The sequence below is a fragment of the Haliotis asinina genome, chromosome 10 (genome assembly GCF_037392515.1).
Source record: "Haliotis asinina isolate JCU_RB_2024 chromosome 10, JCU_Hal_asi_v2, whole genome shotgun sequence".
NCBI classification, from domain to species: Eukaryota; Metazoa; Mollusca; class Gastropoda; order Lepetellida; family Haliotidae; genus Haliotis; species Haliotis asinina.
The window spans coordinates 58,499,892-58,526,262 of record NC_090289.1 but is presented as its reverse complement, the minus strand read 5'-3'; the positions used below and the strand labels follow the sequence as shown (position 1 = coordinate 58,526,262).

Sequence of the window (26,371 nt, the reverse complement as noted above, 5' to 3'; positions counted from 1 at the left end):
ACCTGCCTGTAATTCACAAAGATCTAATGTCTCTACCAATACTGCAATTTCTAAACAAAAGCCCTGGAACAATAGGGCACAATGCTTCCTCTGTGTTGTGTACTGATATGATGTGTAGCAATGTCAGGTGAATATTACTGATTCCATATGTGCCATTACACAACAATTACTACAAACTGTAGCTACTTGCAATGGCTAATTATGAGATTGCTAATACGAGGTAGTTATCCAAAAATGCCTTGATTACACCCAATACAATCTCTAATAATCGAAAGGCAATAACTCCTGTCTACTCATGATGATAATGTATGAACATGTATGCAATAAAAGGAAATACGCAGCTAAAATTCAGTGATTTCTTCATGCTAACATGGCGAAAATATATGAGATTTATGAACTGAAAGACTTTGGACAAAAACTTTGTAAACCATACTAAAAGATGTAATGAAATATTCAGAGGAAACATTGTACACACTTGTGGAGCTCCTGTTTGGGTGACGGTGGGACAGATGACACTGATCAGTCGTTATATTCCCCACTGTCCAAGCTCTCCGACTTGTGGACCTTGCTGTGGCAGTTGCCCTCAAGATGCTTCTCCAGGTTCTTGGGTGTGACGAAGCCTTCACCGCAGCGCTGGCACTCGTTGCGGGACTTGAGCATATGTATCTGAGATTTCATGTGCCGGTTCAGATCCGACTGGGTCACACCCTTATAGTTACACAGCTTGCAGCAGAACTCACGAATGCCTGGAAGAAAGGCAGTTAACTCATTAAATCTGCTGGAAAATGCCTCATACACGTGGATAATAGGCAGATAACTGTACAAGCCCTGACTACAGTATTCTCCCCAAACAAGGGTTGATAACTCATACAGCTTATTGCATAAGGTAATGGTCCTGGATCAAAGGCAGACAAGTTTTACTCAATCAGAATTCTAGGCAATAACTTGTTATATATGCTCCCATATCAAGGGCAGATAACTATACATGATTTGTTGGCACTTGAAGCAAGGGCTGGTAACTTGGTAAGACAATGAATGTTGAACATCAACTTAGCAACTGACAAGAGACCTATCTCAAATAAGTCCAACGTAAGGACAAAGTTACAAAGCCTTGATAACGCAGGAGTCCTCACCCTGGTGCCGCATCATGTGGACTTTCAGCTGACTGTTTGTTCGAGCATAGTAGTCACAGTACTGACACTTGTATGGCCGGATATCTGTAACCATAGTAACTATGTCACGTGAATATATTACATCTATTCCATAAAGGCTATCAGGCATACACAGAAAGCATTGTGTTGTAGAACCAGAAAGACAAAGTATCAGCAATTAGCATCAATACTATATCTAAACTTTATCACAGAAACACTGATACTCACAAAGACCTTTCAGAAAGTTACATTCTTTATGCATAACAACTTCTTTATTACACATGATACGACCTTTCGGTATGGATCAATCCAAAGAAGTTGTTATCCATAAAGAATCTTACTTTCGTATTACTCATCAACTTCTAATAATGCCAATCAAACAAGTGACAAAGATCTTTGTTGAGATAACATAAGATACATGACTTACTTTCTGTCATACAGACACGAAAATATCTGTTTAAATGTGAGCAAAAGTCCCCAACACGTCATATTTTGAACAGTTGGTAGAAAATATAAAACATGCATTGGACAAGAAAAAATGAATCTTCGCTAAAAGGCTTTAACATGCTTATTGGAACTTAAAACAAAGAAGTAATGAAATCTGATTAATGGCACACAAAGTGAATATAGTTGTTTATACTGCATTCAGCAAAGCTGCAGCCATCACAACAGCACTTCTGAAGAGTCAAACTAGTTGCGCAACTTGCGGTTCAGAAGGTAAATAACCTGATATCAGACACTGATGACTCCTTAAAATGACATGAACTATGAGCACCCCACACTTCAAATCCACTGTACTTGAACACTGATTTCATGTAACACTAGTCCCACACTTCGTAACTCACATGCCTTAACATAGGCTGTGGATCACTGGTCCCACACTTTGTACCTCACATACTTTAGCACAGACTGTGGAGCACTGGTCCCACACATCGTAACTCACATACTTTAACACGACTTTGTGGAGCACTGGTCCCATACATCGTTACATGTATACTTTAACACAGACTTTGTGGAGCACTGGTCCCCAAAAATCAAACATAATTAAAACACAATTATCTGACAAGAGTTTGCACCCGTTTCCATCAGATCCAGTCATCAAAGAAAAATGGATGTAGTTTGTTTGCAACCCACAGACATAAGAAACATGTCATGTGTACAAGTATCACACTTGCCTAATTACATGACAGGACTCAGGTGCACGAGTCATAAATCAATCTATTTTGCTTATGGAGTATAGCCTATAGGTGTTAAGTTCAAATTGCACGTGGTCAATGATTGAAGCTGTGTATTGCATACTGTCTTTAGCAGACAGACTGGCAAGCATATAGGTGTAAAAAAAGACAGACACTGAGCTGTCTCGAGATAGAGGCTGCTTACCACTATCAACAAGTATTTTTTTATGTAGAGAGAAGAAAATTTACTTGTTTGTGTACACAACCAAGATTCGACAACTGCTCATGACCTCATACTCCGGGCATGCGTAGCTTCCAGCTCTGTGAACCTATTCTCTGCACATGCGTTATGGGCACAGCACAGTACAGCTGTTGAAACCACTTTTTCCCTCAGCACTGGAGGAAATTTAGTGAATCATTTGAACTCCAATTTTGCGGGCTTTGTTTTCATTGCATTTTTTTCAAGTTTATAGGTTAAACTGGCATTTTTGATGATTTGTTTCAGTAAGTGCATATCGAAAGGTATCAGAATCTGCAAAGTTGTGTTTTACGTTGCATGTGATCTTTAACGAAGACTTTGTAGAGCACTGGTCCCACACATTGTTACACGTATACTTTAACAAAGACTTTGCAAAGTCATAAGACACAGACCAATGTTTCACAAAATCAGACACTAACCCCACTAATTGATGAAAATGCTATGAAACCTGTATGGGAAGCAGCTGAAAGAACAGTTCCTACCCTCGTGGAAGTCCATGTGGCGGTTGATATCGGAGAATGACAGAAAGTCCTTGGAGCAAAAGACACATCTGTAGACGGTGCGCCCATCAGCCAGGATTGTGGGTTTGCAAACCTGTTCCCTATCAACTGGTTGGTTGACTACATGCAACCTGGCAGAAAATTTTCTTGAATTAAAAATAAAAGAAAAATTAATCTACTGATTAGTTGTGGCCCAGAGTGATGATGATGGTGATGATGACAGCGGCAGCGTAACAACGGCTTCAGGTTGCAACAGAGAAAAGTCATATTAATTTCAACAAAGATACAAATTCTGTTGGGATAAATCAGATGTATCAGTGATTTAAAGGAAATCATTTATTGTGGTGACACATTCAGATTTAGAGAATACATATGACATGTCACTGACATCTGCTAATTTCCTACTGACGTGAGAGTTCTGAACGGTTACATTTACTGAGCGGAAGTATTCATAGGCACTTTGGATGTGGAAATGATTTACCTGAAGGTATATATATAGTCAGAGTTCAAAATACAGCAACATTTATTAACAAATTTGTCACAAAAAACAATAAAATTAATGAAGAAACTGCACAGGATGCCAGCATCATGCCACAGACACTTATCACCACATCATGCCACAAGGATATCACTTGCCAGAAAGGTGCTTCTTAACAAGAGTTATCTCCCCTCATCTGGACACTTCCCAACAAGGCGGTTCACAAATATAACACTGTTAAAAAGACATGCTACATAAGGATTAATTGAATATGTAACTTGGGGGGGGGCAAAATTAAGGCGACTAAGACAAGCAATTATGCAAGTAAACCTAATGAAAATAATAACAAACTCAACTTTTGAGTGTTTCTATTGTTATAGTCTTTTGACTAAAAGGTGTTCCAATGAATTACTAAAAATATCAGCAGAGAAAGGTAGTTAATAAATACTATGAGGCAAGATGTTTATGAATAACCTATACCCAAACACCTTGGCTGTTGGCTAACGCTAGTTAGGTTCCTATAATCTTATATCATTTTGATGTGACTTAATGATTGTGGGCTACAATGTCTGGGGACTAGTAACACCCTCTTTGGAAATAGGCCTACGGTGTTGAATGGTTTAACAGACACAATCTTCACTTCAAGCTTTAACTCTTTAAACACCAGTCAACCAGAGGCATATACTGCCATGACACTGAGTTCCCAGAGACTCTGAGGTCATAAATGAAGCCTATGTTGATCAAGGAAAATATCAGCTTGTGAATCATGAATACTACTACATATCACACATTATTTGAAAGGTCTAATCCTACTTTTTATAAACCTGAAAGTTACTTCCTATCACATTATTCAAATAATATGACTACAACTTAAAAAGGTTAATTTTTAATGAAAATGCAGGCTTACACATTTATATGTCCAGATAAACCACGAAGGAAGCAAAAACTGAGGATCTCCATTTGTAACATATGACATCCACTTCCCTTTTTCTTTTAAATTTTCACTTTTGCTTAGAGGAGGTATCGTGCTAGGTTATGACAATTGACAAGAAGTTTTTATGTATATATGCTAGAATCAAAGAGTGTGTCTAAGTGTAAAGTTCGAAGCGATGAAAGCCGATATGTCACTTGAATTACATTACATGATTGCACAATAAAGATGGAAGATACCAGACAAAAATAGTTAGGGATATATGTAAATTTTGAAATTATTAATAATGATCTATCTATTCATGGACACATATTTATGAAATATCAATCACAAAAATACCAACATCCGTAACTTATTCTGTCCAGTATAGTAATTCATAAGTTCTGAGAACTGTTTTTGATTTTGTTCTTTATTTGATTTGTTTAATTATTTCCTCGACCCATTCTTAATTTGCACATTAAGAACTCTTGTGTGGACCGGTTGCCAAAGCATGTGTCCACAAATCGTTTTTTTCATCAATAACATTACGTTAGTTAGGTTCCTAAAATTATATATTATTTTGATGTGACTGCCACCTGGGGGGTATATTCCAGCCTATGGTGTCTGGTGTTGGCCGGTTTGCCGTACTACGGAGCTGAATAGGTTAACTTGAAATTCAAGGCTTTTAAGTCTTTTTACTGGCTTTTTAAAAACAAAAATAGATTTTCCAATCTTTTCAAGGCTGAGCTCTAAAATTCCAAGCTACACCAAGAATGTACAAACCCTGTAAACACCATTTTAGAGTTATCACCACCAGCACATTAAGTAACGTTAAAGTCAAACTTTCTGTTGTTCCTGTTTTCATATTTCCTGAGAGCCGTACCTTAATGTTGTGATACATTTTCACCATGCCTAAAGACACACCCCGGGCAATACAAAACACAGACCAGTAGAGCAGGGATGGGTTACATACAAATGTGTGTTACATGTACATCAATACACTGCTCCATTCTCAAATCAGTATCTCTCAGATAATATCCTGAATATGTCCAGATACCATGACAAATTTTCGATATCAATATTATGAAAAACTACGTAGGAGCCCCTTGAAGAAGTTTATAACATCCATCCATCTACAGATAATTTTTATTCCTTATTTACTGCAACCACTATTTGATTCAGAATGTTGGTATGTTTATTACATTAGTTCTAAATGGCATCGTGTAATCATTTATATATCAGAGCTGTGACGATATAGCGTAATATTGATAATCGTGATACTTTATCGGACGATAAATATATCGATACTTTTTTCATATCGTGATATGTATCTTTGACCTTAAAATTGTTAATTTTCATTAGAAATTGATGTTCATGTCAAAATTTACACTGTTACTTGATATAAATAGATACGTTTTCAAAGGAAATAACTAAAGATAGCATATCGTGATGTGAGTAGAATCGTATCATATCGTTCCAAGATATCGCGATACGTATGGTATCATGAAATTGCTGTATCATCACACCTCTATTATATATCACACAATGTAGTATGAAACTGAGAAAAGTATAATAACCATCAACTATTGTCTGAACATAATAACTGTATACATCAATATCATATATAAAATTGTTTTATATTGTACTACCATATATTGTAGTTGTCCTAGAGGCTGCAGCCTCTGAGTATTAATAAATTAATTTTTATACCTTGTGTTCTTGTAAATCTTAACTTGACATTACAACAAGTTTGTGGATATGCACTGGAATTCTCATGTCTTTATTAACCCCATAATTCAGTTAATTTACAAAAATGTTCACAAGTAGACAGCTACAGGTAATTCTATTGTGTTATATTGTGTTCAAAACTTTCATGGGTATGTGTTCAACAAAGGCATGGTATGTTGTTGCTACTGAACTGACTACAGCTGACAACAGGCAGATTCCTCAATGATTTGACAACTGCAGGATGAAGAAACACTCCAATGAGCGATAGGGTTCCGTAACTTGTTAGTTGCTACCATGGTAACACAGACCTGGTCAACCAGACCACCATGCAGGATACACAACATCCACACACACTTCTCTGTAGGAGATTCTACAATGCTGAGGGCATGAAGAGTTTGTACTCCATCTGTTGCACTGTACCTTCCAGCTGCATGTATTAGTTAATGAATGATGCACAACTCTGGGCCAACCATCAGTAGATATTTTTCTACAAGCACAACAATGACAGCAGAACACAATCATCTACGATTCAAGAGACGCAGGTGGTCAGTAAACAAGGAAAATGAAACAACATGTCAGGTGAAAAGATTAATGTAATGGCTGTTTCATTCACTAAACAACCTCAGACACTGACAGAATATCAAGGGGGGACAACTGGTTATAACACAACTTTTAGTACTAATCCATCATCATGACTGAAGCTCCAGAAATAGTGAGTTTAGTTTTATGCACCTTTTAGGAATATTCGAGCAATACCACTGAAGGTGACACCAGAAGTGGGCTTCAAACATTGTGCCTATGTGGGGAATAGAACCCGGGTCATCAGCATGACAAGTGAAGGCTTGGCTACTCCACCGCTTCTTCCAGAAATACGCTGTATTATCGAGGGGAACAACCTGGGCCTTCAGTGTGAAAAGTGAATGCTGTAATTACTGGGATACTGTCTTTTCAGATGTCTTCTAACATCAATCTTTTCACCTTTCACAAAATATACTGTTGGGTAATTACCACATTATGTGAGCACAAAATCATACCATTCATTAGCATTAGTCAGTTATCGTTTCTAAAATTATCACAGTTTCATTCCTTATGAAAATTTGACAAGACCACATGACTGGCTGCACAATGAGTTTGAACAATAGGTACAAAATACATGCACAGTCCATGCAAGAACACTTCAGAAACCTACCTGGAATGTGTGCGCGACAGAGAGGTGACCTTACGACCATCATGGGTGACAATCTGGTTCAGAGCCAGTTTAGACAGGGGATGCCAGTCAGGGAGAGGTTTCCGATCAGAAGAATCTCTGCCATATGACAGTGGTGGCGAGTCTGCACCCGATGAAGCATTCCATTGTACCCTGGGGCATCCAACCAGCATGTCCGGATCAGCTGGTGAAGCCTGTGAGTTGGAGGAGCAGGATTGAGTGGGTGAGGGGCTCTTGGTGGTCGGGGGCTCACTAGGGACCTGAACAGAGATGGGCAGGTTCATCACAGCGCTAACACCAAGATTAGATGCAGACGGTAGTCGCGGGAGAAGCCCTGCCCCAAGTAGACATGGCCCAGCAGCATGGTTTGCAAGAAGCAGTGGGTTCATGGAAGCAATCATGCTGGCTGTGGAGTAGGCAACAGCTGGCAGCTCGTCCCCACTTGATGCCGAGAGAGGAGGGGGTGGCTGAGGAGCTGACGCTTCACTTTCGCTCTCATCCAACATCTCCTGTTTGACGTTTACGTCCAGCTCTGGAGAAGAACTTTTTGCAGTGGAAGCAGGGGTGGAACCTGGACTAGAGTTCCCAAGTTTTGTTGGAGCAGCAGACTTTCTTCTGGATTTCACAGGTGGACCATCTTTGCAAAATGAAATAAGTGACCGCTTTGGTGCAGTCATTATCTCAGAATTTTCCTCCTGGTCTTTCTCTTCAGCTTTGGTCTCTGATGGAGACTCAGTGGTTTGGTTCGTAGGAGGTGGATCGCTGGGGTTTGTTGGTGGAGCAGATGGCATGACCACAGTTACCTCTTCTTTGATTCCATCCTTCTCCAGCATTTCTTTGGCTTGTTCCATGTCCTTTTGGTTCTGATCATCTTCAGAATGCTTTGGTGGAGTGGCTGGTTCTGTATCATCCAGCTCTCCGTCCTGATCTGGGTTCCTACTGGGTATCTTGTTCCAGTATGCAATTCTGAGCAAAGATCGATTTTTGGCCCTATTAAAACCTCTGGTCCCTTGTTTACCCATGGCTGAATCAGCATGGAAGAGACTCATGTGCTGTGACAGATTCACTGACTCGCTGAATCCCTTCCCGCACTCCTTGCAGTAGAATGCCTTCTGCCCGGTGTGGATGCGCTCATGTCGCTGTAGCAGAAACTGACGAGAAAATGTTTTACGACAAAATTTACATTCATGTACACCATTAAACCTGTTCGGCTTCATTTGGTTCAAATCAGGGGATGTTTCGGATCCATCACTTCTAACTTTGGTATTGTCGGACTCGGATGATGGGCTTATGCCTGAAGTTTCATGTGTAGTGTCCATTGGTTCTTCCTTCACATGATAGTCTTCCTCATCAGACAAAGCATTGTCAGTACCGTCAACATGCTCACCCTTTATCTTGTGCTTGAGAACATGCTGCACCATGAGTGACTTGTGTTTGAAGGTAGCATCACAATACTTGCACTGGTATGTAGTGATCTCAAGCTCAAAGTGCATCGACAGGTGGCACTGTACACGACTCAGTGAGCTAAACATTCGCCCACATATATAGCATTTAAACATTGTAACCTCCTTCCCAGTTGCAGAGTCAACACCATCTAGCCTGGTTACAATCACAGTTTCATTGCGTATACGTAACTTGCTACACGTAAACTCACCATCATCAACAATGGTCCCTTCATGGCCGTTTTCTGCAGAGTCATTTAACAAACTGTCCTCATCAATTACGGACCCTTCACTTGTATTAGAAATCTGTCTGTTAATATTCTGGGTGAAATCATCGTTGTATTTGATCCACTTGTCAGTATTACAGGATGAACTAGAGTTCACTTCTGCCAATTCAGAATCTATTTCCTCCATATCCTCGAGGTCCTCAACATCCTGGCCTCCATTCCCAGCAGCTGCCAGCAGTGCTCTTTCCCGCTCCAGGATCTGGTCCTGGACCTGCAGAGACTTCATGAGAGCCCGATTCTTCAGTCGCAGATAGCGCTCCTCCAGGCCCTGGCTCAGCTCAACAGCCATGTTGTGTGCTGCACGTTGATGGTAGAGCATACTGGCCTTGGCCTTGAAGCACTTCCCACAAACCTGAACAGAGCAAAGTCATGTGAGCTTGAAGGCAACATTTCTTATGAAACTGCCTGAAGGAATTTACTACTAGAAACCAAAGAATCTAACATCCAGAAATATGATATCACTAAATATGATTCTGTTGGCTGGTTTGTTGTTTAATACCACACTTAGAAATATTGTAGCTATATGGCATCAGTCTGTAAATAGCCAAATCTGGACCAAACAATCAATTGATGAAGAACATGAGTATAAATCTACGCAACTGGGATACAATGATACATGTCAACCACAAAACATGAACTATCACTATCATTCTAAAGGCGTAATATTGGTCTCAGGGATTTCTGATGTCAGGTGTGTTAAGACAATCAACAAAATTACATCTGTTTCGTTTATTATTCTAAATATCTGTGAGGTGAGGAGAGAAACTTCCGGGTCATGTCAATACAAACGTATTAGTGACAATGACAAAAATTTTGGTGCTTTTTAACCATGATCCTACCTCGCACTTGTATGGGCGCTCCCCAGTGTGCATGAGGATGTGCCGTTTGAGGTCACATGGCTTGGAGCACACTTTCCCGCAGATGTTACAGGTTCGGTTGCTCAGCTTCTCAGCGCTCTCTTCTTCTTCATACTTAAGCCCTTCTGCTGCATACGCTATCTTGTGCACTGTGGGCATGTTGACTGTCTTGGAAAGCAATGCTCCAATCATTGAGACAGGTTCTTTCTCTCGGTCTTTCTCACGCTCTTTCTCCAGGGGCGGCTCTGGGACGTGGTTCACTTCCTGTCCATCAGCGTCCTCTACGAACTCCCCAGTTGTCTCATCAAGGTGCGGTCCTGAGTAGTTAGTGAGGTCTTGTTTGATGCGGCTCTCTAGGGCTTCCCGTAACAGTGATGAGGTGCAAAGGGACACCCCAGCACCGGCTTGTTGTGACGAAGACGGGGGCTTGTTGACCAGCTCCGGGTGGTATGTCAACTGGTGTAGCTGGAGGCTTCGTTTGGCCTTGTAGGCTTTGTTGCACCCCTGAAACAGGCAGCATAGTGTTGGTCCTAGGTTCTATTTCATTTGCGTACTGTTTACATCCAGTTATATTGTTATAACAGGGATTTCTCATGTTCTTAAATTCAGCAATATTTTAACACTGTAGTAATTGTATAAAGTAAACACAAATGCCTCTTCCTATAAATATGTCTTGTTTTGTCATGTGATGAAAATCATAGCCCGAATCAGATTAATAACAAAAACTGACACATACTTTTAATGACATTTGATCATGCGGAATTTCAGCCTCTGACCAAGTCAAGACAAATATGTGGTAGAATGTTGTTGTCTTCATTATTTCAGCAGTTAACAGTATGCATAACAATTCACAGTTGAGAAAAAGATAAATCACACCAATTTGTTTGGATTTCTGCTTTCTTGAGATTTCCTGCGTGTTGATTGGCAAGGACTACTACCATATAAACTCACAACCCCGCCATGTATATATTTCTCTTTGTACATGTTTTGTATATTTGGCTTGATAAAGGTGTCAGAATCTACGCCGAAATGTCGCATCCACTGCAAGAAAGAAGTTGTCTATCCATAAAAATGAAGTATGATTAGAAGCAAGATAAAGAGAAGGAACCGTGTAACATAAATATGCACTTATATGTCACATCCCGTGTGAGCACAAACCACGGTATCCGACCTCTCTAAAGCATTTCCACAATATCTGTAACTGTAAGTGTATGGAAAGCCTGTATTTCAGTGAAATCACACTAGCATGATGATAACAACCAAGAAAACTGAACTGAGATTTGAGCGCTGTATCCATGTAGATAACAAAACCGAAACCCAAGGTCATGATTGTTCTGTAATACAAACCTGGCACACAAACGGTCTTTCTCCCGTGTGTTTCCGAAGATGTCTGGCAAGAGCAGCGGGAGTTGGTTTCACGGCACCACAGTATTCACAGGTTCGGTCCCGTAGTCTTGGATGGTCTGTTGTCATTGGCTGATGGTTGGCCGTCTTGGGAGTCGGTTCTGACTGGTCTTGTTCAGGGGGATCCGTGGTGGTATCCTCTGGTTCACTATCTTCAGCTTCAGTCTCACTTAAAGGCTTGTCATTGTTGTTAGTTTCCTTTGTGGCCTTCACCTTGTGTTCCTCCAGGTCGGTCACAGTATCCTTCTCCTCATTAGCTTTAAGGAGCTGGGCCTGTTTCCGGGTTACTCGGACAAACTTGACGACTGGGTCAGTGGCAGACTTGGAATCTGGTTTACCACTGTTGGTGTTCTCATCCTTTACGGTCTGTGCAGTACTTGGAGAATCATCTTCATCGGAGCCATCTGAAAATACACTTCATGTTTAGTATTGGTAACTGAGGAGGATTTCCTAGTGGGTAAATATTAACCAAAGTCTGAGATAAGAGAGGAATAATAACACATTCCCTGCGAATTACCACATCTGACATCACTAGATGGCAACACGGCTGCTGATACTTTTTGCAAACCTGGCAATGGCAAACTACACAATGAAGCCTTTAACCCTCAGATCACTGCACGTTACACGCTGAAGCTGTTAACCCTCAGACCACTGTACCGCACACAATGAAGCCGTTAACCCTCAGATCACTGCACGTTACACACTGAAGCTGTTAACCCTCAGACCACTGTACCGCACACAATGAAGCCGTTAACCCTCAGATCACCGCACCTTACGCACTGAAGCTGTCAACCCTCAGACCACTGTACCACACACAATGAAGCCGTTAACCCTCCGACTACTAGACCATACACAGTGAAGCTGTTAATGCTCGCACCACTGTACCTTACACCGTAAAGATGTCAACCCTCAGACCACTGCACCTTACACAGTGAAGTCTTTAACCCTCACACCACTGCATCTTTCACAGTGAAGCTGTTAACCCTTAGACCACTGCACCTTACACAGTGAATTCTTTAACCCTCAGACCACTGCACCTTACACAGTGAAATGATTAACACTCAGACCATTACAGCACACACAGTGAAGTCATTAACCCTCACACCACTACACCAAACACAGTGAAATGATTCACTCTCAGACCACTACACCACATACATTGAAGCTGTTAACCCTGAGACCACTAGACCACTATGTATAGAGAAACTGATAAAGTATCTACATTTTGACTAAATATCGGTCATGAAAATGTCCAAGAAAATGAATCCATCTGAGACCCTGACCACTGAAAATTCTTTGAAAATAACAGCACTATAACCTTGTATGAAAACAGCCTTCATGAGATGTAAGGCACAAAGATTCATGTCTGTCAAAGTATTTCAGACAGGTCTGCATCTATTACTATTACATTTTTCTCACTGTTGTCTAATATCAAACAACCACTCTAATCCTGAACAGCCTTTTAACACCTGAAACCATATACTTCCCTTGACAAACACTAACAATAATCTACCTCTTCAGAAAATGCACAGCCATGACTTGTTTCACAAGAAGTGTCTGAGCATTATCCCAGGTCTAATGACATCCCACCACTGTTGATCAGATGTCCTCATTACCACGGTGAAGGCAGAGCACCGAACATGGGCTTCCTAGGGGGAGGGGGGAATCATCATATTCAAACAACTGACAGATTGCAATCAATCAAAAGGTCCCACTACAAATTCCTCTTAATCTCGATGAATACAAACATTTCCTCAAATGGATTTTACCACATAGTGAAAACACGACTTCAACCAATCCAAATATTGTAATGGATGGAATTTCTACAAAATTTTCTCACTGTGGTCAATTGGATTTCCATATTCCCTGTTTGGTGGGATGTGATAACAAAGTTATTCAACATTCTTACCTCAACACCTCTACAGACTGGAAGGTAGGAAATTCCATTACATTAGACAAGGCAAGGACACTATCACACCTGAAATATACCCCAAGCTGTGTAATGGCCAAGACAACAAAGTGAAGTATTTTGAGTTGAGTCCAGTGGCATACCAGCACCGCACATCAGGGTCTGAGCGACGACATAGAGGCCGCGAGACAAGGGAAAGAATGCAATGTACAAACATGCCGTGTTGTTTAACCCTAATGTTTGGTTTGTGTGTGATCGCAAATGCTCGTACATGTCGGGGAGAAGGACAAATTTCTAGTGGGGCGTGTGAGCGGATGGACGCGCACTGTCCTGGCTGGAGACATTCTATGTAGTCGCGAGTTAACAGCGTTCAGAGGAAGCTTGGACTTTTGTAGGGCACACATTGAGATCTTTTTATACATCAGAGGTGTTGACATAATAGACGGGCTTAATGCTTAACACCATATCTCATGCACTGGTGTCTTGTAGCTTGTGGACCTTGTTCATACTAAATTGTTTTCAATAATCCCAATTTAACAACTAGACCTTCCTATTTTCGAAATCAGGCACAATAATTCTCATTTACCTAATAATAGTAATATATGATTTAACAAAATAAATGCAAATTATTTACAGCCAAATAATCCAAGAATGAAAAGTATGTCATGCACAGAAGTAAAATATATCCAAGAGTGAAAAATATGTCATGCACAGAAGTAAAAATATGGTCATGAAAATTAGACCTGAAAAAATGTAAGATTCACTGTATTTCAAAGTCAAACTTGACTTCCAGTATAATGCTATTTTGAATCGCCACTGGCCAAGTTTGTGCACTACTGAGATCAAATTTTAAACTGATGCTTGGCACCTCTACATCTATTCTGTGTTTAATCTAATACTGCCAGATATGACTGTAGATTTACACTAGATGGGCGCACCATTTAGTTACAATCTGTGGAAGATGCTGCAACACCCAGCCTTTCTCCAACCATGATGTCTGTAGATCTACATGATCAATAAAACAGCAAGTTTTTCATTACTGCTTGCCCTCTCCTCAAGCAACAAGTGGCAAACTGATGGATCATTCATGGTCATCCTGCTCTAGACTGCCATAGAGTTCATACTCAATCTTGTCACATCATTATTGTCACATGTACAACCGTCACACCGTCTACAACAATATGTCTTGAGTCCAACTGGACTGAAACATTCCTCTTCAGACACAAGGCAGTCTGAATGGCTTGATGGTCTTAGGGTAGATCAATGTGTGAAACTGTCTGCACTATCCACAGGTTTCAATATGGCTTTTTATAAGGACCAATGTACATCTCCATAAATCCCACTGAACATAACATGGACTGTTACTCCCTCAGTGAAGCCCACAGGTTTCAGTATAGTGCTTAATCAGGCCTACCATACGAAAGGTGAACAAATCATCAAAACTGAACTCACATACACCAAAACAGAACAAAAATCGCCAAAATAGCAAAATAAACTAAAACAGCAACAACATCCTCTAAAACTGACACAAACGCTCTGTAAGAGGAAACTGATTGTTTGAAATGGAAACAAAATTCGCGTATCAGCCACAACAGCAATTTCTTGATGTCAGTGGCTTTCTGCTCTTTAAAATCATGCAACCTCTGTTTTGGATGCTTCGTATGAGTGACATGAGGCAATTCATTTGATGGTGGGTATCGTTTGATAGCTCTGCTATGAGGAGCATGATTGGTCACAATCGTACATGTGACCAAAGACAGCCAATCCTATTCCTGCAATGGATAACGACCTCATAAACAGAAACTTTATGATTTACTCGAAAGTCTTGGGTAAAATGACACTATTCTGAACGTGTTACGCAAAAAGTACCACCTATATGTATATTATGGAACTTAGTGGACATATCGTGCTAGGTTATGACCACTGACAATAATGCTATATGCATTTATTTTAGCATTAAACATCCTGTCCAAGCGTGATGTTCAAGGCGGTGAAACCCGAGATGTCACTTGAATTACATTATACAATCTCTCAATTTGAAATCTGATAAGTGTTTTCAGACATTGGGAAAAGTGATGCCTACTTACAGTGTTGAATGGGTTAATGAGCAACCATTGTAAATGATATACAGACTGTTATTCCCTCTGGGAAACCTACAGGTTTCAATATGGTGTGTAATGAGCATCCATTGTACATGATATAAAGACTATTATTGCCTCCATGAATACCACTGTAAATGACATACAGACTGTTATTCCCTCCATGAAACCCATAGGTTTCAATATGGTCTTTAATAAGCAACCATTGTACATGATATACAGACTGTTATTCCCTCCGTGAAACCCATACGTTTCAATACGGTCTGTAATGAGCAACCATTGTACATGATATACAGACTGTTATTGCCTCCATGAATACCACTGTAAATGACATACAGACTGTTATTCCCTCCGTGAAACCCACAGGTTTCAATATGGTGTGTAATGAGCATCCATTGTACATGATATACAGACTATTATTGCCTCTCTGAATGCCACTGTAAATGACATATGGACTGTTATTCCCTCTGTGAAACCCATAGGTTTCAAAATGGTGTGTAATGAGCAACCATTGTACATGATATACAGACTGTTATTGCCTCCGTGAATACCACTGTAAATGACATACAGACTGTTATTCCCTCTGTGAAACCCACAGGTTTCAAAATGGTGAACAATGAGCAACTATTGTATAAGGCATACACACTGTTAGCACCTCCATGACACCCACGTTTCAATGGAGTGCCTATAGAGCTACCATTATTCTTGACATGCAGACAGTTATCACCTCCATACAGAACCACCATCCTTAAGCTTCTGTTTTATAACAACCCTCACCTCCACCGCTAATCCACATCCACATCCACACCCACACCCACATCCACACTCCCACCAAATTCCATTTCTCATCAGAGCTCACGTACACACTCAACATATTCAAGTCAATAACATGTATTGAGACCTTTCACCAACACCAGCCATACAAACATATCTGTGTAGCCTTGAATAAAACCATGCACATCAGAAGAAAAACACATAATTTCACTGTTACATAATACCAACAAGGAAATCATACCATATGAACATGTCATTCTGTATCCAAATTGAAAAGGGTGTTCATGAGATCAAACTGCACTTAAATGTGTAAGTGCTCTAATTACACCAACAGAAGCCATGCTCCATTCCAAAGTATTCATCTACAAATCAAGTTATGTCTATAAATATCATTAGTGGGGACCATTGTTGTCCCTTCTTGTGGAAGAGCAACGGAGGACGCATCTCAAGTTGAGGAGTGCATTACTTGGGTGCGAAGAATGTCTGTGGGTCTAAGAATGCATGAGCATTCATGAAACAAGCGACAGCAGTGAAGGCATCAGCCTCAGATTCGGGCAATCTATTGATTTTTACTGTAAATTGTTTTCTAGAGACTGTGTGGACTGGCTGCCATTCCTGTGTGCGACCACTTGCGATGTACCAAGTGCCTTCAGCGTCGTGTTGATTTTGGAGCAGGCACTTCCCTACTTCCAGCTATGTAAAATGTCCCTCATTCAAATCTAGTCAAATACTATTAATACTTTAAAACTGTCTGACTTTATCACCTGGAAGCTGTGTTTCAGCAATATACGAGCTAATCATATAGTCAACAGTGTATATGTGATTCACTACACAAGCTCAGTGGTACCTTGTAGTAAAAACTTTGGGCTATCTCACCACTGCAGTATTCACAAGTACTAAGATTCTGGTTTCAATAGTATGTTGTGCTACTGCTCCAGTATGAAATCCGAACTATACTTAGGTCTGCCCCAGTATGAAATTCGAACTATACTGAGGTCTGCTCCAGTATGAAATCCGAACTATACTGAGGTCTGCCCCTGTATGAAATCCGAACACAACCCATTCATATGCGAGTTTTAAAACTAAACATAGATACTACAGGTTGTTACTGTAAGATGCACAGTGTGAACTGACCTGTATGGTGTTCACAAGTCCCTTACGCCTTGGTACTGAACATGAATTACTGATCTGGATAATTAGCTTTGTAGCAGAGACCTGCATGACCAGCAGAAATGTTGCGAGACTCTGGCTCCAGAGACAGATACCAACTCTCTAGCAGATACAGCTTACAATGTTCTTCAGCTCCAGGTGAACACATAAATTGTGGAAATAAAATAGATTTTGCAAAACTAGAACAAGTACTGGTAGAATGAACGAATATTTTTGACTAAACAAGGGCCAAGTCAGCTCTGACAGATCAGTTATATTTTACACTGTTTTTAGCTATATCATGGCAGGGGACACCAAAAATGGACTTCATACATTGTGCCATTGAGAGGAATCAAACCCAGGGATTCAGTGTGACGAGGGAACACCTTTACCACTAGGCTACCCCACCGCATCCCCTACAAGATGTTCTGAACTTGCACTGTTTGACATACAGGTTTACTTTGTATCAACACAAATGGCAACATAAAAGCATACAGGAGGGGCTATCAACAACGGGAGTCACAGATTTCTGACAACTGGGGTTAACAGGCATTATGTGTAAGTCTGTAATAACAAATCTATACGTCTGTTTTTTATTCCCAATACAAACAACTCAAGACAACAATTATGAAGTCAGTGAAATCATGCAATAATTCAACACAAGCCTGCACGCTCTAACATCAGACAATCAGGACACTTCCATTAGTGAGTGTGGCTTCAATCTTCTCCTGGGAAATGTAAACATAAAGGCACATAAAACTGCACTTGCAATTTATTCATTTATCACAGGTTTCACCTCTCAGAACATCAACATCAGCCCCCATGATGACCAGTGATGAAATCAGTCATGACATGGACATCAACTTTGATATTGTTTTCTTGTTGCTTTACTGTTGTTTAACGTCTTTTAAAAACAACATAGAATTACTGCCACCAGAAATGTACAGATGTGGAACACTTGGATCAAATGTTTCAGATCTGGATGACCATAAGGCAACTCCCAATACAAATATACAACAAACACAAGCTGATCCTTTCTCCACAGCATTTCACCTTGCACAATCAGTATTGTAACGGAGTATCATATCATGTAAATATTCCACTTGACTCTCACCTCTTACTCAATAGACAATGAAACAACTAAAACACAAAGTAAACATATATTTCATTCAAGGCTAAACTGACACTGCTACGTCCCCATATCCACCAACACTCTGAAATAGAACGTTAATCACCATGCCAATCAAAAACATCAGATTAATAAAGTCATGGAAGTTACATCTGATTAAAAATTCTTATATCAGCTCAAATACAAACAAGCCAAAATTGTGCCCAGGGACACGGATACCCCCGCTGCTGTAGGAAGCGTTCTCCACATTGAGTGTGCTCTGGTGATTAATTTCTATCAAACAAGTTCAATACATCCATGTAACTATGAGAAGCACACCTCTCGAGTCGCAATGAAAGGCATGAATAAGCTTAATCAATTCTATTGAGCAGTTTTGTGGACAAGTGGATAGACTTAATACCTTATTTCAGTATCATCAAAGTGAAATTCCATAAAATTTAAACAAGTTATCTAACACACAAAAAACTATAAAATACAAAAACAAAATATGAGATGCACACCTCTAGAGTCTCTATAAAAGACATATGCCAGTTTTGTGCAGTTGTTTTTCAGGAGAAGTGGATAAAGTACACCCCCTGTTGTATTGGACGAACAGGATGAATAGCACCAAATTGAACAAAGTTCGAACATCTGCAGAAGTGACAAAATTATGAAAGTGGTAACTGGATTGACAAGGTATGAGAGTCCCAATGAAACACATGGAGAAGTTCAATCAGTTCTGCTGAGGTGCTTTTGTGGAGCAATGGATCATAGACTTCATCCCCTATAACACAATATTCTGAGAGAAATTCCACAAAATTTATCTAAGTTCAAACAGCACTAAAATTGGAAAAATAAATTATACTTTGACTGTTGATTCTTTGCCTTTCCATCCTTCATTTGGGTTTTCAAAAATCCAGATACAGAACTGGTGTGGTCTTAGAGTTGTGAACTACAACCACCATCTTCACAGGTGTAAAGGTGAAACAAGCCGAGAAAAAGAGGAATACGGTTAGCATTCCAAGACGACAAGTAAAAGTTCCAGCCTGTTGAATGATAGGTCCTGTACTGATCAATTCAATGGAATCAGCATCCCTCAACAAACAGGATCAATGCATTTGCACCATTTAGAAACGCTGGTAAGAGTTCTAAGTGACCCTGGACAGAAATTGTATAACAGACTAAAGCAACTGGAAACCATAACAGTGACCAATTACATTATATACTTAAAAAGTTATACATAAAAAGTTAAGCCTGACTTGGTTCTTCATGCAGAGATGGATACGTTAGTAATGAGGGGTCACGGAAGCTGTCACATGTTTGAATGCTGTTTTCCATAATTTTTTTTTAAATTGACACTTAAAAATGACTAGGAGTCTTAAGCGCTTGACAGATTCAGTTCAGTTATAACACTTTAAAACAAGAGTAATTTCAACTTTGTGAAACAGTTCCGTAAGTTTCCATGCTGAAATATTTTTACCATGTCAGCAGCAGAAATTATTTTGCATTACTTAAGGAAATAAAAACATGAAAATGAACTTCCAGGTTTATTGCTATTGTTAATCACATCAACAGCTCAGAGTCAGTACTTAACTGAGATAAAAACACTGGGGAGAACATCAGTATGAAACAAAACCACTTGAAACTGATAAATTATCTGATTAACCAAGGCTGTAATGATTCACTGGCATGGTCGTGAATTGAACCATAATCCTCCATGAATTCAATTGTTACTTCATATTTCCCAAATCTAATATTCTTCCATTTCATAAGCAATTCATTTAAATCTGTGTGTTACTTATTAAAGCGAGATATGCAAAATGGAACATATCATAAGCACAGGAACCTGATATCACACTGTAGGTTAAACATAGACCATAGATCTACACGCACGTCGTATATATTAATAGGGTAAAGGAGCAGCAGCTGCCATATTGGATTGTCGTGCCGTCATCGAATCGTTCCAAATTCAGGCTGAAATGTACGCTAAGAATTCGGTGACATTCGAAACTATGCACACATACCTCTCAATTATACATTTCCCCACACATGCTGCCTGCTTTCCACGACATAACACCCATTTTATTAACTTTAATACGTCCTCAAACTCGAAAATAAAACCAAAACACCTCTGGGGGTGAATGTTATCCCGCACTCGCTATTGCCTCTTAAACAAACTTGATCTGGGTTTCAAGTTTGTTGTCAGTAAAAGAGACTGAAACCAGTTTTCATTTCATATTAACTATGCACTCATATGGAAAATGACTTGAAATGAGACAATTGAAGAAGAAAAAAAAACTACTGCAATAGTACTGCAACAATTGGTGGCAAAAGATTGACACTATTGCAATGATTACCGCTTTAGTCACCCCTAGTACACACACTATCGATGAATGCAAAGTGTCACAAGATACAAACTCTGAGATATCCTGTTGTGCATTCAGTGTTTCTGCAGTCACACCTAAGACATTTGAGTCTGAAACCAACCTTAATCCAACTGAGGGACACTTCCTTCATTTCTACTGTTGATGAGCTTGATAGCTCGCTGTGCTGCCTAGTGCTCAAATGATAACAACTGACATTCTGATGAGTCCGTCGTCTGGCTCTGTATCTGGCCAATGCATGTGTTCTCACCTTAGGCAAGTGACTGTTCACAAACAGTTAATGGGTACCCAGTGGGATGAGATGGCCATATGACTTCTAGCCTTGTGCCAGATAAAAGATGACAGTACTTTGAGCATACACACTATTATTACTATCCTTCTGGACTCAAGCAATTTCGAACCATTCTGCTGGACAACGATGTGATATACATTGTTTTAAATTGTATCCTCTCCACTAGTTGTCACTCATGGTTAACCTGATTGTGGTTCCATCATGTCAGTAGTCTGTTGATGTTTTCTGGCCAATCTGCAGACAGTTGATGGATGACAAACATCATCTCTTGCAATAGCCCTAAATGACACGACAACATTCTGCATATCAATAACTTGCAATCTTTGATCAGTTGTCAGTTGAGGTCCTATATTTGCTTATCAACAAGGAAATCAATTGGTTTTCCAAGTTAACGAGCTGCAAAACAGTTTACTGATACTTGATATTTGCCTAATGATGGGTACAGATACAGTTGTAATGCTCGCCTTTGATTGTAACTCAATCTTTAGATGCCAATGCATGGTGGGCTTAAGTTAACGAGTCAAAATAATCACACAAACAAACACAATGATGACATGAAAATGAATCTCTTTCAGATTATATCATTGGTGTTGCAATACATTTTTTCCATGTGTATATAATACATTTGAAACCATTTACACTGTGAGCATGGTGAAACATGTCAGACTGTATTTTGCTATTGCTTCACTGAAATAATGCAAACTACATCAAATCATCACTTGTTATTGCAATCATTATTCGTGTTAGATGCATATCACAAGTGCCTCACACTGGTCTTGTTGCAACCCTATTATTAACTGATAACATTTGATTAAAATGCTTGAACTACCGAGTTTTTTCACCATCACACCCAAGATTTCATAAATAGGGACATACTTCAACATCTAAAAAAATATTCAGTTAAATTCAATAAATTCACCATAAAAAATACAGTTCCAAACCTTAATTTGTAAAGACTATGTAAGTAAATGGGAACTATTTAAGCTAACACAAGTTGGGGAAACAAGCTTTATCAATACTCCAGTCTCAATGAAGTTTCTGCTTATAGGTCAAATGCAAAGCAAAACACAACCTTGCAGATTCTGATGCCTTTCGGTATGAACTGAAAGTAACAAATTATCAAAAATGCAAATTTAACTTTGAGTTGAAAAATAATGCGATGACAAAAACCCCTCCAAAATCAGAGTTAGAACAATTCACTAATTCCACCCTGGCACTGGGGGAAAAGTGGTTTCAACCGCTGTGCTGCGATTGTGCATGTAATGCATGTGCTGTGATTAGGTTTGTGCGGCTTGAATGGAAAGGAAACTCATAAAACAGAGTAAGTGATCTGTGCAAGGATTATCACTGTGATTGAAGTTGGAGAACAAGAGATGTTTACTGTGATTACAAGCATCATGGGTCTTCAGAAAATACACTGGTCCCATACTTGGTTGCAGATTTCCAAACCATTTTTTCAAGAAAGCGTAGCATTAGAAATATTAATTTCATTGTTTCAGCCTGAAAACTCAAATGTTTTAACACGTCTATCGAAACATCGAAAAATATGATGATTGTGAAAGTGTCTATCACAGACAAACTCAATGTCTGTTTTATTGACACCTATGTGTGTGTCTGCCTGCCTGCCTGTCCACTAATGGCAATAGGCATTTTCTTACCTCACACATAAATGTTGCTGTCTGACTGGCTGAGCAATCCACCATTATTTTCAATGAGCCCCATGTACAAGTGAGGTGCATTGCAATACAAACCACTGCCAAAAGCAACTTTGTACTTCATGGTAGTTATCTCGAATAAAATTGCATCTCACAACATGCATGGAAATAACCAATGTTTTATAAATGCAAATCGATGGAAGGGAGATAACTCTAAATCTGTTTTTCTTGTGGCTATGAAAAAATTTCCTACCCATTCCAATAAATTAACTTGACCAAACATTTAAATGTAGAGTCGGAGAATATTATGAATAACATTGCAGCAACTCTACTGAGACAATACCTGTGGGACAAAACACAAAGATGCAAGATTTGAATCATTTTTTCACACAGGTTGGCTGAAGTGTACAATCAGATACTCATGCTTCAAACAGTTCAAAACTGAGGTGTTAAATAAGATAAATATGTTATTCACTGGTTCCTCAGTCCCCATGTGACCAGTGAACAACTTATAATACACAACTTCAATCACTGATCACATGCAATTTGAACAAAACACCTATCAGACTATACCCTATATACAAAATACACTAATACATGGTTCGTGTACTGAGTTCTGTCTCTGTCACATTGTGTAATTACACAGACAGGTGTGATACTTGCATACATGATATGTTATTATGTCTGTGGGTTGCAAAGAAACTGCATCAATTTCTTCTGGATTACTGGACAGAACAGGAACTGACACAAACATTCTTTGTGGATTAAAACGTCTTCTATTGTATATAATGTGACATATCGGTATGGATTCTTACACCTTTGACACTTTTGTTTGACAACAGGATATGAATTCATACCAAAATGTCACATTCTTAGTCATAAGAATCTTATTTTCTTATTACTCACCAATCAAACAGATTATCTCTCTATACACACAATAAGCTTTCAGCAAATGAAACAGCCAATGAAAGACTTGCTACACTTGCATGCAATATTGCATTTTTGATTCGCGATTGTAAGCTTATAATTTTGTTTATTTGTTCTTTTACAATCACCAATGCATATTATATGTCATGAGTAAGTGCTAATTGTGTTTTTAATTATGTTTGTTTTTTGGTTCCATGTGACTTTTAACGCAAAAATAAAGTATCCAATAATGCAGGCCTCTGGCATGAGTACACCACTGGGGCAACCAGCGTGGATCAGTACAAGGCTGATGAATCTAGAATGACAATCACAGACAAACGGGATTCAAAACCAGATTTCCAGCATGTACAAGTGATTCCTTCACTCAACTGGGACACCCACGCCCTTTCCCTGCCCAACAGTGCATATTGTATATTCATTTGTTCTGTTCTATTCAACAGGTGGCAGATTTCACCTGATTCAGATAAAGCAATAAGAAGACATTTACGCCCACAATTCAAAACAAGCTGCAGACAATGTTCTTTCATTCCCCTTGTTATCACTGTTACCAATATTCAACAAAACCAGGTATTTTTCAGAAGAAATTAACAGTTGCTCTGAGGTGAAAAGTCACTGACTTAAATAGGTTATCCTAAATTACAATCATATTCTTTTTTCACGTTTCAAAACTGTAACTTCATGCAGTTCCCAAATTCCTATCACAGTAACCTACCAATAGAACAATACAGCCCACTGTTAACCCAACCGAGACAAGTTAGTTCCTGTTTCTTTATCATTTGTTACCTTGCATACCTATAAACCCAATGCTTTCATGTGCATTGCCTGTCAGGGGTATCTGTTACATAGCTTGCTGGGTTGGTTTAATCACATGACCGCTGCACTTGTCTAAAGATATCGGTATCTGGAGTTGCCCATTCATTGTCTTTCTTGTGCAAATAATAAACACATCCTGGCAGCCACTGCCTCAGGCATATCACATTTTACTTCTGATGTATCTATTTTTAGACAGCATGTGAATCTAACTAAAATCAGCAAAGTACCAAACCCATGCTGCCACTTCGAGAGAGGAGTGACAAAGAGCAATATTCATGAAATTAACTTGTAATGCAATACTATTTCACTAAATTTCTGATTTAATATTCAATGGCTCAATGCCTGCCGCTTCATCATATATTGATCAGTGTTTGTTAACGTGAATAATCATCAGTCTATAAGGACACAGGAACAAGACTTTCTTAACCGCTTTCTTACTCGTTTTGCAACTATATTAGCCCAAACTGTGTGCATACACATACCCAAACAGACGACAGGTATTCAAATTATTATAATAAATAATATCAACTTGACAGCTAAGTAGTTCATCCACAACCACAATATTGATTATTTCTACTTCTGCTGGCTGTTTAATAAATTTTCCTAAGGCTTATTTAATCATTCAAATTTGATTGAGGAAATTCCCTTTCTCGATTGCCCTACGCACCAGTAATACACTTTACTAAAAGTATTGGTTCTCCTCATCGAATATCATTTAATTTGAGACCCCGGTACTAAACCGGCGTATACATAATGCACCAGCTGACGGAGTGGGAGGGGCAGATTGCAAGACTTACGTAGAGTCAGTAGTCCTCAGTGAGCCAGCGACAGAGGCGGTAATTCCAAGTCGGTCTACTCTCTGAGATGTCAACTCTCAATGTGTCGCCAATACAACCAGGCTGAGCAGAATTCTCAGGTCTGTCGGCAATCCACGACCCGACCTCGAAAGCACGTTTCGTTTAATGCACGCATCGAGCCATGATCTGAAATCTGCCCGAACAGGCTAGCCTAGATAACGTGCCTTGCACTTCCAGCCGCTCGCGAGCCGTGCTTGCACATGCTACGTGCTCTCGACGTGAGTCGATTCGCGCTGTGCTCAAAATAGACAGGTTTTAGAGAAATGCAGCGGCAAGAAAACTGCTTACTTATGCAGTCACTAGTCTCTGAGGTATTCACAAAGTCACGCATATATCCCTGGAATGTGTCACGCTGCCATCACGTCACGCGCGCACGCGTAATGGAGTGCATGCATGCTAAAATAGTTCACGCCCAACTGGTTAACTCGGTGGTTGACATAAATAAACACAAAATACACTTACTTGAGATGTGTTGAGGCTTCGATTGTTTTCTCCTCGACATCTTAGACATATTAGCTTTAGTACTGCATCAATGTTGTTTGTAAACAAAACCGTTTTCCGGAGCATAAACATTGAAATGTGTGAGGCCCCAGACTTCCCGTTCCTTCTCCCTCCATGTTGAGCGCTGAATGCTGGGATAGGCACGTGCTGTGTGCGCGAGGTGAGTTCGCTTTGCGTGAGAACGTGCAAAGAGGAAACTGACATCGTGTCAATAGCAAAGAGCTCGCAGTCAGTGCGTGGCCGCGGAGGGACAGAATGAGTGACAAACCAGCCGAGGAAATCTTAGGGTATGTTAGATTTAAGTTAGTTGTTGAACGTGAAAGAAAATGCAATCTACGTGCAACAATACGTCCAGTGACGAGGTGTGTAACATATGCTGTGACCTGGATATACATGACAGGGTATATATATTCACCACTGGTGGCAATGTGTACCGGTATTACTCCACGTGCTGACGTAAACTGGAGGGATGCGTATATGGGTTGTTGTTGTTTATTGATTTTTG

At 39.6% G+C, this 26,371-nt stretch overlaps 2 protein-coding genes across 3 annotated transcripts in view; one reads left to right on the top strand and one right to left on the bottom strand.

Annotated features, from left to right (window-relative positions):
• Positions 1-453: 453 nt before the first annotated feature.
• On the bottom strand, positions 454-25,999 carry LOC137298823 (zinc finger protein 208-like). 2 transcript variants are annotated; one of them, XM_067831102.1, is made up of 7 exons: positions 25,828-25,999; positions 11,342-11,802; positions 9,977-10,498; positions 7,391-9,489; positions 3,068-3,231; positions 1,134-1,217; positions 454-746 (listed from the first exon to the last, which is right to left on the bottom strand). In XM_067831102.1, the coding sequence occupies exons 1-7, from the start codon at positions 25,874-25,876 to the stop codon at positions 520-522; spliced, it is 3,606 nt and encodes a 1,201-aa protein (XP_067687203.1). In that variant the 5' UTR covers positions 25,877-25,999; the 3' UTR covers positions 454-519. The 2 variants fall into 2 exon arrangements, with proteins under 2 accessions (XP_067687203.1, XP_067687205.1); XM_067831104.1 differs by having other exon boundaries at positions 3,068-3,216; positions 25,828-25,996.
• LOC137298824 (aspartate--tRNA ligase, cytoplasmic-like) overlaps positions 25,966-26,371 on the top strand; it is a 38,190-nt gene continuing 37,784 nt past the window's right edge. Inside the window, exon 1 of the mRNA XM_067831105.1 lies at positions 25,966-26,153. Coding sequence (XP_067687206.1) covers positions 26,122-26,153 — 32 coding nt within the window. The 5' untranslated portion in view covers positions 25,966-26,121. The remainder of the gene's footprint in view (positions 26,154-26,371) is intronic.

What these genes read in the sequence shown, in the direction of transcription:
- LOC137298823 (XM_067831102.1), bottom strand. Translation starts at nt 25,876, where the DNA reads ATGTCTAAGATGTCGAGGAGAAAACAATCGAAGCCTCAACACATCTCA. An exon ending in GAAGCCTCAACACATCTCAA is followed by an intron (nt 11,803 to 25,827) that starts GTAAGTGTATTT and finishes GTGTATTTTCAG; the next exon opens with ATGGCTCCGATGAAGATGAT. An exon ending in CCACATGATGCGGCACCAGG is followed by an intron (nt 747 to 1,133) that starts GTGAGGACTCCT and finishes CCTTTCTTCCAG; the next exon opens with GCATTCGTGAGTTCTGCTGC.